A 15359-nucleotide genomic window follows, 5' to 3' on the forward strand; every position below is an offset into this window, starting at 1 on the left:
GCAATCACTGTCACTTTTTGCTTCTTAGTTTATCACCAAGTTTTAGAGGAACCTCCGAAGCCCTTCTGGATCTCATCTTTCCTTTCAATTTTTCATGCCACAGTGTTAGTCCTCACCCTCATACTTTGTGGCTGACTATATTCTCAAATGTCCTTAACATTATACTTCCTCTGAAGCTATTATTTGTTATTATATGTATTCACATTTGCATATATACACACGAAATTCCCATTTATGGTTATAGCTAACACTTCTACCACGTGCCAGGGGCTGTACTAGTAAAGCACTATATGTGTGACGTCATTTAATCCTCAAGCTCTAAGAACCAAGTACACTTACTATCCCAACTTTGCAGCTGGAAAACTGGAGGATTACAAGGGTCAAGCAAATACTTAAGGTCATAAAGTGAGCAATCAGTACTAAGACCTGAATCAGCTAATAATCACTAGGCTGCTTTTATGATGTCCCTCCCTTTCCCAAAAGTCGGCACTTACCGTGGGCCTCTCTACCCTGTTCATAGGCTCCCAGGTCTCCCAGCATTTAACTCCCTTATCCTAGAGTTTCGGTGGTGTCTGCTGTTAAGCTAAGTAAACCCAAAGGTTCTCTCCTTTACCAGGCTGGCTACATTCACTGCGTCTTCAAGTCTTCAAGGAATAAAACCTTTTAATAAATAAAACCTTTTAATAAATAATAAACCTTTTCTAATGAGTTTCCCAGACTAGTAACAGAGGACTAAAAACAAAATGAAATCTACTGAGCCTTGACGTCAACAGGAACTACTTCCAGAAAATAATCAGAGTTGGATTTTGAGTACTAACTGCACCTAGGCCCAGTTCTAAGGGCTTTAAACACATCAACCACCCAGGTCCTCACGATGATCTTACATAGGTATAGTTATCGACTCTTTTTTCAGATGAGGAAATTGAGGTGAAGCTCAAATCACAGAGCTAATTAGAATAACTAGGATTTGAACTTGGGCAGTTAGGTTCTAAGAGCTTGGGGTTATAATACTATTCCAGATGCCCCACATTTCTATTTCTACTATTACCGAGAGTTAGTACCATACACACTATGAATGATGTAAGAGAAATATAACCCATGGTCTTTTTCTTAAATTTGTGATCTAAGAAAATCTTTCTTAATGCCTAAACATTTTCCTTTACAGCCTGTGAGAGCGGAGTCTGGTGTTCCACAAGCAATTGACACTCCACGAACGCCAGAAGGCTAAGGTGAAAATAAAAGCACCACACAATGATGACTAGGACTATAACATGGCAACTCATAGGCTGTTTTAAAAATCATAAGTGACATGCAAAAGAATGGATGCTTTCAAAGAAATAAAACATGGGCAAGATCAGAGACTGACAAAATGTATTCATGCTCGAGAAGCACTAACCCAATGCACAGGTGCCAACTCAGGCTGATATCACCTGGACTGTCAACATTGGTTTTGATCCCTCCACCATCCCCAATGTGTAAAAGACATCCCTGAAAGGGCATTAGCGTCTGCCAGCCTCTGGACACTGCTGATGCCATCCTATTCTCAGCCGCTAACTTCTGTTGCACAAGCACAACCACAATGACTGGTGAGAGGGCTTGCGGCTGCTGGCAAAGCTAGCAACAAATAAAGGCTTCAGAACATATCAAGGCGAACTAATTCTGAATTTATTCTACCAACTATACTTCTAAACTATACTACTTTCTTTATTCATAAAAACAACTGGCACCCAAATGAAAGCTTATTTCACATGCTTAAGACTTCACTTTTCACCTAATCAGTACTGACCATGCCACAGCAGTTATACTTTTAAAAATACGTTTATGCATAAAAAAGGACTGCACACCTGGAGAGCCTCCTGAGACCCAACATCTCACTGTCAAGAGTGTTCCTGGGAAAGCAGAAACAAACATTACATGTGAAGAGAAACAAAACAAGCAACATTGGAGGGTCATGTACAAACCAAATACGGTTGAGAAAAAAAGAGGATTATTCAATCCAAAGGATAAAAGATATTAAGAATACTTGGAACATTTTAACATGGATGACAGCAGGCAGACTTTTGGGGAAAGGGGTGGGGGAGAAGAATGCACTCCCGGAATGAAGATAACATACATTAATATTTTTCACACTCTTTGATATTAAAAAAATAAGGCAAAGATAGAATCTACACAGTATTTAGGAGTTAAGTGGTACTTGTAAAACCTGGCCCTGACTTCACTGGACAAGCTGAATTTAACCTACCAGGCAGCTGTATTTGCCTGAATTCCGGAAAAGTCTATTTCTTATTAGCAAAACCTAACATAACGAGCTACCTTCTAAAAGGCTCGTTAATGTTTCTTTCTTTGCCACACTGTTCAAAGCACAGATAGGACTTACTTCTCTCAACCTCTTAATGTCCACTCATGCCTGTATTTCAAAACCAGGTATGTTCTTTTATTGCTTTAGCTATGATTTATATTTGTTCTTCTCTTATTTGTGTTTTTCACTTTATTATTCAAAACACTTCCTAGGAAACCTGTTCACAGAGACGTTTTATCTGAAGTAGGATTTTATGATTTCAACAACATAATACTTAGTTTTCTTGTTGCGGGAGGTTTTAGAGTGGTAACTTCCCTGTGATTTACTTGGTTGCCCCACCAATACAAGCCACAGAGACAGAGAGGTCATTAAGGATCTGGCCTGGGCTAATGCTTCCTCAGAACTGTTGTAAGGCTCAACTAGTTTCAGATCTCTCTTTCCATTCAGTGTTGGCACTAACTGTACCATCACTTTTGCCTCCATTACCTTCTTTTGTCTTAGAAGTTTTTATCTTTGATGGGTGACTGATCTGGAAAACACAGGTGATGCTGTAGTAGAGTTATATAATTACACTCAAAGATGTCCTTGATTTGATGTCTCTGATCTGGTTTCACATTTTTCTCCGTTGTCCCTGGTATAACAAGGAATTAAGAACTTGGAAGGATGAAATTCATAGGCCAGTAATGGAGGAGACTCACATCTCAGGGTATACCAATCAATTTAGTTACCATGGCATAGCACAGCAGTTACTCTCAAAACTAAAAAATTTTTCCCAAATGCTATTTATAAGAGAAAAGATAGGGCAGCTTCTCTTTCGTAAACCACTTTTTTAAATCCTCTGATCTTAGTGGATCTATTAATGCATGAACAAAACAGTGTCAACAGTTACTAGTGACTCCTACATTCAACTCTGGATCTGTGCCCGCTACTAGTGATTAGCTTATTTCTTGTTTACGATGTTCTCCCTGGAGCAACCAATGCTACAAAGATGGTGAGACAGTTAAGGCTGAGGGAGAATATGGTGTTCCACAAAGACTGAGCCAGAGAAACTCCGTGTGGGAGGCGTAGACAAAAGAGATGTTCTTGCAGGATTCTTTATAGGAGTCCAGCCTCAGAGTCTTACAGTGAGGTGCCCTTCCACAGAACCCATGAGAGAAAGGAAGGGTGAGGGAAGTTTGGAGAAAGATTAGAAAGAGAGAAAAACCAAACATCTAGCTTAGCATTTTATGAACTACAAGAAGTTATGACGTAGTTGTCTGCAATCTGACATCCTTAAAATGGCAAATAAAGGGGGCGCCTGGGTGGCTCAGTTGGTTAAGCGACTGCCTTTGGCTCAGGTCATGATCCTGGAGTCCCGGGATCGAGTCCCGCATCGGGCTCCCTGCTCGGCAGGGAGTCTGCTTCTCCCTCTGACCCTCCCCCCTCTCATGTGCTCTCTCTCTCATTCTCTCTCTCAAATAAATAAATAAAATCTTTAAAAAAAAAAAATGGCAAATAAAGATCAGATTAATAAGGAAAAACAAAGACACAGGAGTATCAGCGACTGACTTCACTGCAGTGATAGTACTGAAATGTTTTGCGATTCACCACGTAGAAATTACCGAAATTAGATTTAAGTGGCACTCCTGAAATGCCACATGAAAGCAAAATGGCCCAGACAGCCAACAGAGTAACATGCTTTGCCGAGCCCCATAAGTAGCTATCACTTTCATCCACGTGGTCTACAGCCATTATGGCACTTGGACCAACAGCAGTGCTGATCATACCACTCACAAATGAATTCTAACAGAAAATCTGTTAGCAAATAATTAGAGCTTATAAGAGAATTCATACCTGACAGCTTAAAAACACATTTTTTCTGCCCTTATCAAAAACAAAATAATAGACACAGAGCTGTCTCCATCTAGGAGAAGAATACGTACCTTTTTCTTTTGGCGCTACCAGCATCAGAGGTGGCTGAAGAAATCATGCTGTCTCCATCCTCAATGTCATCCCTCCTGGCAAGCTCCTTCTTCTTTGCCTGAAACAGAGCAGACCCTGGAGTCAAGCTCACCCTGCTGAATGCTCCTAGAATATATGAATTAATATTAAAGAGCTAGGCATATCAGATTCTCTTAGAAAAATACAACCACACGTAAGATGCACAAAATTAAAGAGTCAGTAAACATTTTCAATAACCCAGTTTAACAAAAGCTTGCATGACCTACAGAAAAGTAGGTTAAAAACTGGATCCAGAGGGTTGAGGAATCAACACTAGCTCAACTGTAAGACTACAACGGCACCAGCTTGTTGAAAGCGCTGAGGCAAGTTGTAGGGGTGTCCTGCCATTTTTAGGTGAAGCCAACTAAAGACAGTCTTTGATACCCTGGACTTCTTCAGCGATGGTGTGGCGAAGAAGAAAGTTTAATGTGAGAGGTGAAAAGAAGATCTACTTTCAACACATGCATTTTTAAAGACCTTCTGCCAAACAGCTCAAAGTCCAACCATTACGGACTCAGGGAACGCATGCGCAGCGCTGAAAGGCAATACGTGAAATGTGCAGCACCAATGTCAGGATCGACTACACAGTGAAGATTCTCCAGGGTTATCTAAAATTGCTTCTGTTGCTTCCTTGCTCTGAGATTCTCTTTCCAGAAAGATTCTACCCAAAACTGACAGACACAATTTGTATTTCATATCTATGCCTTTCTTCAAAACCCCTAGATCACCCATGACTCCCCGTGCCCACTAAGATGTGCTCTCAGAAAGGATCTGATAAATTCTTGAACACTGTACAATGATTAATTAGCTTTAAGATGTTCTTTCTCCTAGGACCAATGTACCTTAACAGACACAAGTCTAGAACCAAAGAAATAAAATCTAAATGATAGAGTATCATCTGTGACTGGAGGGAAACTTCCTGAGGACCCTAAAATGACTCCCCAGGCACAAATCCCTGCTCCTCCCACTCACAAAGCTAACCCAGTCTAAATTATTATTTCTACTCTACATGGTCCTGACAACTCTAAAAAAATATTCAGCAGTACTTGTGGTTGAAATAAATGATGTGATATTGCTGGGAGAAATCACACATCTTAGAAGTACACACTCAAAGTTTGTAAAATTATTTCAATTATACATACCACAGCTAAGCAAATCCCAGGAATCATACCTGCATGACCTGCTGCAATTTCAGAACTCGCTTGTAGATGGCTGAATTGGGAACATTATAGCGTTTGGCATTTTCAAACATTAAATTCAGATCACACTCCAAATGATCCAAAGTTTCATATTCTTGGTTCTTTAGCTTTGTTCTGTGAAAGACAAACACATGACTACAATTTACCTTTACGAAAATGATGAAACACCCTTACTGAAAATCTAGTACAAAAATCCTAACAAGCACTAGCTGACCTCTTTACTTGTGATACTGATGAGAAGCCTAGAAGGGACACCTTCAAGATAGAAAGGAGGCAAAAGCACCATTGTATTTAGGCAGTATGACAGTCTACCTGAAAATCCAGAAGAACAAAACACTATAAGAAGTAATAAGAGGACCTAGGTGCCAAGGTGGTCAATTACAAAGCAAATATATTAGCAACAACCCTAATGGAAAACCTCTGTTAGTGGTTAACATGCAAACCCCAGAAAGAGAAAAAAAAAATCAGGGAGGTTTTAAGATACCTTAATGAAGAACCATGGTGATCTAGCCTCTTCATGAAGGTTAATGAAAAGAGAATGTACTCACAATACCACGAAAGGGGATATATATATATATATATATATGTATAATGAAGAAGTCTTAAGATGGTAAATGAGAGGCAGATATGTCAGAGTCCATTCACTACTTTTCTTCTAATACAAACATTTGTAACTAATTATGATGGCTTAAAATTGACATTACTTATTTTACTTAAAAGTCTTAAGAATTCTGATATCTTTTAGACACTATGGCTATTGCTAATGCCAACTCTCATAAAGTCCCTTATATATTTTACTTTAAAGATTTATATATTTATTATTTTAAAGAGAGAGACAGAGCATGAGCAGGAGGGGCAGAGTGAGAGAGAATCTCAAGCAGACTCTGCACTGAGTGTGGAGCCCAACGTGGGGCTCAATCCCAAGACCCTGAGATCACGACCTGAGCCAAAACCAAAAGTCAGATGCTTAACCAACTGTGCCACCTAGGCATCCCTATATTTTTTTAAAAATATTTATTTGAGAGAGAGAGAGAGTGCACGGGAGTGCATGCATGGGGAGAAGGGCAGAGGGAGAGAGAGACGCTCAAGCAGACTCCCAGCTGAGTGGGGAGCCCGACGCAGGGCTCGATCCCACAATCCTGAGATCATGACCTGAGCTGAAATCAAGAGTCAGATACCTAACAAACAGCCACTCAGGTGCCCCATGTCCCTTATACATTTTACACAAAATGAAAAGTCACAGTGTGCCCTAACTCTGTATGCACATAGGATAGACTTTTAAATCTTCTGACTGAAGCACATGCACACTATATGCAGATTCCACGTACTGTTTAAAAAGATACGAACATTAGAGAACATCTCGGGAGTGAAGCAAACACCTACGCACAAACTCAGCTCTCAGTACCAGCCTACATGGCTAGCACCTAGAATTTAAATTATAGCCTCAGACTTATTCCTGCCAACTCTGAGTAATGTGCTGAGTATTCTCAATACCCACAAAGAACAGATGTGGAACTCGAACTTGTAAATGACAATCTATAATAAATATGCAGGTATTTATGAGACTGATGTTCATCAAAATTAGAGGGGGGCAGGATAGGCACAATAGGAAATAAAAGATGGGGATGACAAGCCCCAGCAGTGGAAGGTGGCATATGGAGCCACACTGTCTAGCTCCTGCCCACTCTTCTATTTTTGTTGCCCCTTTTTTTTTTAATGATTTATTTTAGAGAAAGCAAGAGAGAGCATGTGTGCGTGGAATGGAGGGGCAGAGAGACAGAGAGTCCTAAGCAGACTCCTTGCTGCGTGTGGAGCCTGAGGTGGGGCTCAATCCCAGGAGTCTGAGATCATGACCTGAGCTGAAACCAAGAATCGGATGCTTAACTGACAGTGCCACCCAGGCAGTCCTATTTTTGTTGCTTTTGATGACACTCAACTATCATCCTTCTGCCAACAAATCTCCCTAGGACTGTGCTATATAATACATTAGCCACTAGCCACATGTGGCTATTTAAATAGAAATAAAATTTAAAATCTAGTTCCTTAGTTGCACCAGCCACATTTCAAGAGCTCAATAGTTACATGTGACTAGTGGCTACCATATTGGACGGGGCAGAGAAAACAACATTTCCATCATCACAGAAAGTTCTATTTGGTCAGCACTGCTGTAGATTTCCGTGTTGCTCTGAAGTAGAAACAATGGAAGGTAGTCCAGCTCCTGTCAGGCACCACTGGCCATGTGTCCTTGGAAAGGAGGTAGATTAGCCATGCTAAGAGCTGACCCTTCAGAACTCTAGTGTGCTACCAGCTAGGCCTCAGCCATTTCTCTATTCCTCACACTCCCCTACCTATGTGCCAGACAACTGTCAAGAAGTAAATTTAAAAAGGGGGAAAGGTGCAGAATTCCTGACTTAACCAAGCAAGGTTTCTATTAGGAAATTCTCACTTAGAAGAAGGTTGTAGGCAGATGATTGAGTTGGCTGAGAATATGTCTTCCTTTACACTAAACTCATTATTTTGACTAAAAAAAAAAAAAAAAAAAAAAAGACTGAGGAAGAAAAGAAACTAAGGACAAAAATTGTTGAGTGAATGGGGCGCCTGGGTAGCTCAGTCATTAGGCATCTGCCTTCGGCTCAGGTCATGATCCCAGAGTCCTGGGATGGAGCGCCGCATCGGGCTCCCTGCTCAGCGGGAAGCCTGCTTCTCCCTCTCCCATTCCCCCTGCTTGTGTTCCCTCTCTTGCTGTCTCTCTGTCAAATAAATAAATAAAATCTTTAAAAAAAAAAATTGAGTTAAAAGGGAACCTCTCGACATCTATAAGACTGTCACTATCTTTTCCAAGGCAAAGAGTATAAAAGACAAATTTCTAGGCTATTTTCTTAATGAGTGGCAGCTTTAATTTCCATGTTACTTTAAGAGGATCAAATAAACTGACTTTCTATATCCTATTTGGGTACAAAACCTCCAAAATTTACATTAAGTAAAAACACCCTAAATTTTACTGATCAAATAATGAAAACAGAAGTTATAAATGCAAAACCATGAAACGTATATTGTTAGCAACTTTATTTTCTAGAATCCAGCAAGTATAAGATTTTTAATTCCTACTATTTGAAAGGTTAGTTATCTGTCCTGATAAATACCAGCTTATTCTGATTTTGCCCAGTTAAGATATATTTTTACCTTGTTGCCTCTATCTGGGTATACGGTAGAACCTAACCTGCACCGTGAGAGTTACGATATTACTTATTTCCTATTATTATTATTTTTTAAGATTTTCTTTATTTATTTGACAGAGAGACAGTGAGAGAGGGAACACAAGCAGGGAGAGTGGGAGAGGGAGAAGCAGGCTTCCCGCCGAGCAGGGAGCCCAATGCGGGGCTCGATCCTAGGACCCTGGGATCATGACCTGAGCCGAAGGCAGACGCTTAACGACTGAGCCATCCAGGCGCCCCTATTTCCTATTATTTTTAATGACGATGCAGTGGTTTCAGTATTCTGTCTGAATTCCCAATGTTTGTTTTTGTTTATATATGTATGTATGTATGTATGTATGTATGTATTTAAAGTAGGCTCCATTCTCAATGTGGGGCTTGAACTCATGACCCTGAGATCAAGAGTCGCACTGCTCTACCGACTGAGCCAGGCAACCCCCAATGATTATTTTAAACAGAATGGGGAAACCAAGATGAACCATCTTTCAGGTACTGTTTCAGCTAATGAATTCTCTAAGAGCTGCCTATGCTTATTCTGGGGACTCAACTTTAGATACAAAATTTAAATAGAATTAAATTGTTGTAATTAAAATATCAATAAGAAGTATAAGCAGAAAGATTTTTGTGCTTTGCTCAGCTGTAAGAAAATGACCAGTTAAGTTTTGAGCTGCATGACTCTTTATAGTCTATAATCTGACACACAAATGCCTAGCTGCAATACCTTTTGCTTATTTGCCTTGACTCTATTACAGTACAAATAATACCATTTGCATTTAATCAAATTTATTTCTCACTTTTCACGTAGGAGTGATATGCAAGACATACTCTAACATGTGAAAACATTTTTACCTTTAATATCCTTATCCATTTTAGCAAGGAGATATATGTGCAGGATCAACCACAAGAAAATGGATTTCTATTGAGTAATGTAGAAGGCAGCTTACCTGATCTGTTGTAGGGATATGGGCATTTTAATTTGTTGGTAATAATCAGGATATTTTTTCTTTGAAGGCAAATGGAAAAAAGGTTCAGCTATTAGCTGCCCTTGGTTATTCCGACAACTCCTAACTGTGTCATAAAGCTGATAAAAAGGATTTGAAACATCCATAAATGAAGTAATGCTCTCTGCTTCCGACTCTCCCTCTTCATAACGTGCAGCTAAAAAAAAGACAAAAATGGTATTAGAAGGGGAAGAACAAACCATACTTTAAAGCTCTTTTAACGACCTTCCGAAGTAAGCTTTGTATGTTTGAAAATACTTATTTTAAGAGTTTCCAGCCCTCATTAAAGATGCTGTTAGTGCTTAATATAATTGTATATTTAGAGAAATGTTACACAGAAACAGAATAAAGTGTTACATAGAAAACATTATACTGTTTTTTAAAAGTTAAAAAATAGTTTCTCTTTTTAAATGTGCCTTCTTTAGAGGCTCTGCTATATGTTTGGCCAGGAAAAGGATAAAGTAGCTATACACAGATCTCAGAACTAAAGCAGCAGCATGTAGTTTAGGGTATTATAAATGTATATTGAAAGCAGGTTGATATTGGTAGATCTGGTTTTGCTTTAAGTCTCTGTGATTTTGCCCCACTGATCTACAGCATCCCTTAAGAATGATTTATTCCTTTATTGAGAGAATTTTTAGGTAGAAGCTAATCATAAAAACACCAAAACAAAATGTAATCATTTTTATAGAAAAACAAAATACATTCTTCATTTCCCTAAATTCTCCTACAGTGTATAAGGACCATAATTTAAGTTTTTCTTGATGGATCTGTATAATCAAAATCACTACTGCTTGTGGGTAAGAATGACAATCATTTAGTAAGTACTTACAGTGTTAAGAGATGGACAGGCACAACTCAGGAGAGTTGTGAGAGGATTTGGTTCTAGTCATGGAGCCAGAAGTAAAGAGAGGATCTGAAACTAGTTTTCTCTGACCCTACTACTGCTGATCTTCTCCATAAAGAGCTTGTACCTATTTAGTTGGATTTATACCTAGATAGGTTTTGTTGATACTGTAAATTGTATCTTTTAAAAAAATTGTATTTTCTTTTTGTGGCTGATTCCAGAAATGAAACAGATTTTTGTATAATGATCTTATATCTAGCATCTTATTATTCTTATTAATTCCAATAATTTACCTGTACAGTCTTTTGAGTAAAAAACTCAAAAAACAATCTTTCAACTGCAATCCTTATACATCTTTTCTGATTCTTACTCCTTCATTGTTGTCACTGTCAGCTGGCTATATTTTGACCAAAAGAGGTAACAACATTTTAACTTATGGTAAAGGGAATGCTACAAGTATTTCTCCACTAAAAACTAGTGCTCTTTATCAAGTTAGGAAAGATCCCCTTCTATTCCTAATTTGTTAAGTTTTCATCATGAATGGGAATTGAAGCATTTATCAAAGGCATCTGCTGAGCCAATAACACAGCTTTACTCTTTTAAAGCATTAACATAGTGAATGATACTTTAACTTTTTCTAATGCTGAAGTGACCTAGTATTCCTGGAGTAACCCAACTGTGTTATCATGCATTATCATTTATATATGCTGCTAGATACAGTGTGCTTATTTTTGTTGAGTTTGGGTATCTACGTTCTATCATTTTTATAGAATGAACTAGGGAGCTCTTTTTCTATTCTCTGCAGTAGTTTGTATATAATTCTGTTCCTTGAATGTTTGGCCTGGTGTTTTCTATGGGGAAAGATTTGTAACTAATAATTTCTTTAATGGTGATAAGACTAATCAGTCTTTTTCTTTTTTTTTTTTAAAGATTTTATTTATTTATTTGACAGCAGGAGAGGGAACACAAGCAGGCAGGGTGGGAGAAGGAGAAGCAGGCTTCCCGCTGAGCAGGGAGCCTGATGTGGGGCTCAATCCCAGGACCCTGAGATCATGACCTGAGCCAAAGGCAGACGCTTAATGACTGAGCCACCCAGGCACCCCTTTCAGCTGCTTTTCTAAATAGACACATTCAGACCTGTAACTTTCTCTCCAAAGTACAGCTTTAGCTTCGTCCCCACTGTTTTGATATATACTATTTTCATTATTGCTATTGTTCAATCTCAGGTAATTGAATTTCCATTATAATTTTTCCTTTTTAAAAAGAGAAACCCAGGGGCGCCTGGGTGGCTCAGGCGTTAAGTGTCTGCCTTCGGCTCAGGTCATGATCCCAGGGTCCTGGGATCGAGCCCCGCATCGGGCTCCCTGCTCCGCGGGAAGCCTGCTTCTCCCTCTCCCACTCCCCCTGCTTGCGTTCCCTCTCTTGCTGTGTCTCTGTCAAATAAATAAATAAAATCTTTAAAAAAAAAAAAAAGAGAAACCCAAACATTTGAAGACTTTTGAATTTCTTGAGTATTTGGGTTTTTTAAGATTAGGTGCTTATCATAGCTGCATTATGGTCAGAAATATGTCTATAAAATACCCAACTTTCAAACTGGCTGAAATTTGTTTCATGGCTAAGTACATGATCAATTTTTGTGATTGTTCCACAAGAATCAGAGAAGAACATGTATTTTCTAGCTGCAGAATACTTGCCTAATTATATCCATCTTGTTGTGTTAGCTGAATAGCCCCCCTTAATATATCCAAGTCCTAATCCACAGAATCTATGAATATTTATTACCTTACAGGGCAAAAGAGACTTTGCAGATATGATTAAGTTAAGGATCTTGAACTTGGGAGATTATCCTGGATTAAACTCTGAGCACTAAATGTAATTGCAAGGGTCCTTATAAGAGGCAGGCAAGGTCAAAGGAGAAAGGAGATGAGATGACAGATACAGAGACTGTGAGTGCTGCATTCTGACTAGAGAGGAAGGAGCCGTGAGCCAAGGCATACAGGTAGCTTCTAGAAATTAGAAAAAGAGAGGAAACATTTTATCCCTAGAGCCTCCAGAGGAACACTGGCCTGCCAACAACTTGCTTTTAGACTTCTGACCTCTAGAATCAAAGAGAATACATTTGTGTTGTTTTAAACCACTAAGTTTATGGTAATTTGTTTTTGCAGCAATAGGAAACAAATACACTTGTGAGAAATAAACACTGTGTACTCAAATCATCTCTGTCTTCACTGGTTTTCTGGCTGCCTATCTGGCAATGGAAAGCAGTGAACTCCCACTCTAGGGCAATGTTTTCACTTTCTCTGCCACCTTCTATTTGCTTGTTTTACATATTTTGAGCTTTTTTAATAATTTATCTTCCTGATGAAATAAACCTTTTATCATTATGAGGTGAATCCTTTTTATCCTTGGTAATGCTTTTTGTTTGAAAGTCCATTTTATCAGAAGTCAATGTAACTATCGTTTGGTTATTATTTTCCCCGTGTATCTTTTTCCATCCTTTTACATTAAACTTTCCTATATTTCTACATTTTAGATGTGTCTCTTGTAATCAGCATACAACCTGATTTTTTTTAAAAATCTAATCTAAAACTGTTATAGTTGGCAAATTTGGGTCATTAACACTGATGTGATTTCTGATGTAATTTTTGGAGTTGTTTCTCTCATCTTTATGCTTTCCATTTGTCTCACTTTTTCTGTTTCTTTTTACTTTCTTGTCTTATTTTATTTTTGTGGGGGAGGACTGACAGGTTGATCTGTTTTTCTGATTCTATTCCCCACCCCATTTCTGTTCTTAGAGTGACTGTAAGTGGGCGCTCTTCTCTACGTGCCCTAGGCTGCACAGTGTGGTTTGTCTCTAAAACAAATCACCTCAAGAAGACAAGTCACACTTTCTGAACTCTTATGCCTTCTTTCCACGGGCTTTTTCTTGTCAACAAGCTCCAAGATCATCAGTTATCCTTTCTTTGCTATTTTCACTGTACCCTACCCCTAAGATGTTTCTAGCAGCAGGAAGTAGAAACCAAATAGATTAGAATCCTGCCTAAATCAAGGATAAACAGCTATGCAGAACAGCCTGAAAGATCTACTACATACAAAGTTGATTGGCATCTACTTTGTTTTAATAGCTAAGGTTACTAAATAAGAACCCTTTTGTGACAAAGGTACTATTTGTTAGGGGAAAAAAAAAAAAGCAATAAATACTTTTTAGGTGGGTTTTCCTTCAATTTGTTATGCTACTTATAAGGTTAATAAAGTAACCAAATGTTAGAAGGAAACCTAAACATGTGTATCACTTTTATAACCAGCAAAAAACAAAGCTAATAAAAACAAATTTTCCTTCAATTTTTGATAACATCAGACCTGATTTAAGTTAAAAAAAATTTTGTAGATGAGTGTCAAAAAATTAAATTTACACTCTTAATAAGTAGTCTACAGTAATTATGAAACTTCTATAGATTTAATAGAAAATAAGACACAGGTGGAAAAATCTGTCCTCATACTTGATTATGAAATCAGACAATATGCCAGAGTAATTTCATAAAACAAATTTTATCTGTGCATATAAACATTATCTGTAGTAAAATAAAGAACATTATATCACACTGCAGAGAAAGACAATGAAATCAAACATACCTCTACAGCTGTTCTTCGCTATTTAACAGATAGTATACTTTTACATGGATTTTATTGCCCAATGCCCTTTGTTGGACTTGTTTAAATGACAACTGACTATGCTGCTCTGATTGTAATTTACATCTTTTTTTTTTTTTTTTTTTTTACATCTATCTTTAAATCAGAAGCTCTGGCCAAGAAGAGATTATAGCCTATTGAAAATACAAGCCAGTGGCCTGGAGATCTAAGATGGTATGAATGTCTCCACTGGGTTTCCCGATGGCATCACCAGTACTCACTCACTATTTATCATTATACACTTGAAAACAGGATCTGCTGAGGCTAGCACACCAATTGTTTTTATAGAAGTATTTATTTACTTAGATACAAGCTGTAACATAAAATAAGGTTTTGATAAGTCAGCCAATCAAAGAGTGCAAACAAAACAGCATGTACTCCAAAAATGGACAAACTCCCAGCCAGATCAAAGTTACTTTAATTTTCCTTCACTGGAAGATCCATTGAAAAGGCATTAACTAGTCATAACCTAATGCCTACCAGCTAAGGCAGCATCCTCTTCACTTTCTGAGCCATACTGAAGTGCCATGGTAATTGCTGACAAACGACCCCCTTGGACTGTTCTTTTATTACTACAAAGAAAAACAAGCAATCAGAAGACAAGGAAAGATGTTACAATAATTTGGTTACTTTACAAGAAACAGGAGCTGTTAAAGCATTCACATCAAAGAAAAAGAATTTCTATTCAACTGTTTGTGATCAATTTATCTTTGTACTTTTTATAGTCCCCATAATCAATCTTAGCCAAGACCAATTTTTTTTCTCTCAAAAAAGAGGGAGTGGTGTAGAAAGCCTAAAACAGGCTACTTGCAATTGTATGTTACTTAAATGCAGCACTACTCCTTATTTTATAAAAAATATTCATTCATCATTACTGGTTAATTCTCTTCTAAAATGTTCATATTCTACAACGAACACAAATTCTATTTTGAATACAAAATCTTTTAGTATTTGACCACAATTTATTTTACTGGAAATATTAAACACTACCTGACAAATAACTTCTGCTTCAGCATTTTCCAGAAGTCAGGTCAGGCCTACTATAGCACCTCAACCTTTTAACATAATAACCCAATTATACCCAAAAGAATTACTTCATGATAGCTATCAGGGAAACACTAGTAAGCC

General features: G+C 38.0%; 1 protein-coding gene across 24 annotated transcripts in view; it reads right to left on the minus strand.

Annotated features, from left to right (window-relative positions):
• Nucleotides 1–15359, minus strand: part of PBRM1 (polybromo 1) — a 114133-nt gene that overhangs the window by 60074 nt on the left and 38700 nt on the right. For 12 of the 24 annotated variants that reach the window (XM_081818944.1, XM_081819009.1, XM_081818922.1 and 9 more), the window contains 5 exons: nucleotides 14712–14803; nucleotides 9638–9851; nucleotides 5451–5592; nucleotides 4222–4319; nucleotides 1845–1889 (listed from right to left, as the gene is read on the minus strand). In XM_081818944.1, the coding sequence (XP_081675070.1) occupies nucleotides 1845–1889; nucleotides 4222–4319; nucleotides 5451–5592; nucleotides 9638–9851; nucleotides 14712–14803 (591 nt within the window). The remainder of the gene's footprint in view (nucleotides 1–1844; nucleotides 1890–4221; nucleotides 4320–5450; nucleotides 5593–9637; nucleotides 9852–14711; nucleotides 14804–15359) is intronic. The other 12 variants (XM_081818992.1, XM_081819033.1, XM_081818986.1 and 9 more) reach the window with 1 other exon arrangement.

Source organism: Leptonychotes weddellii, chromosome 1 (genome assembly GCF_054177405.1).
Source record: "Leptonychotes weddellii isolate Sample4059 chromosome 1, ASM5417740v2, whole genome shotgun sequence".
Taxonomy (NCBI): domain Eukaryota; kingdom Metazoa; phylum Chordata; class Mammalia; order Carnivora; family Phocidae; genus Leptonychotes; species Leptonychotes weddellii.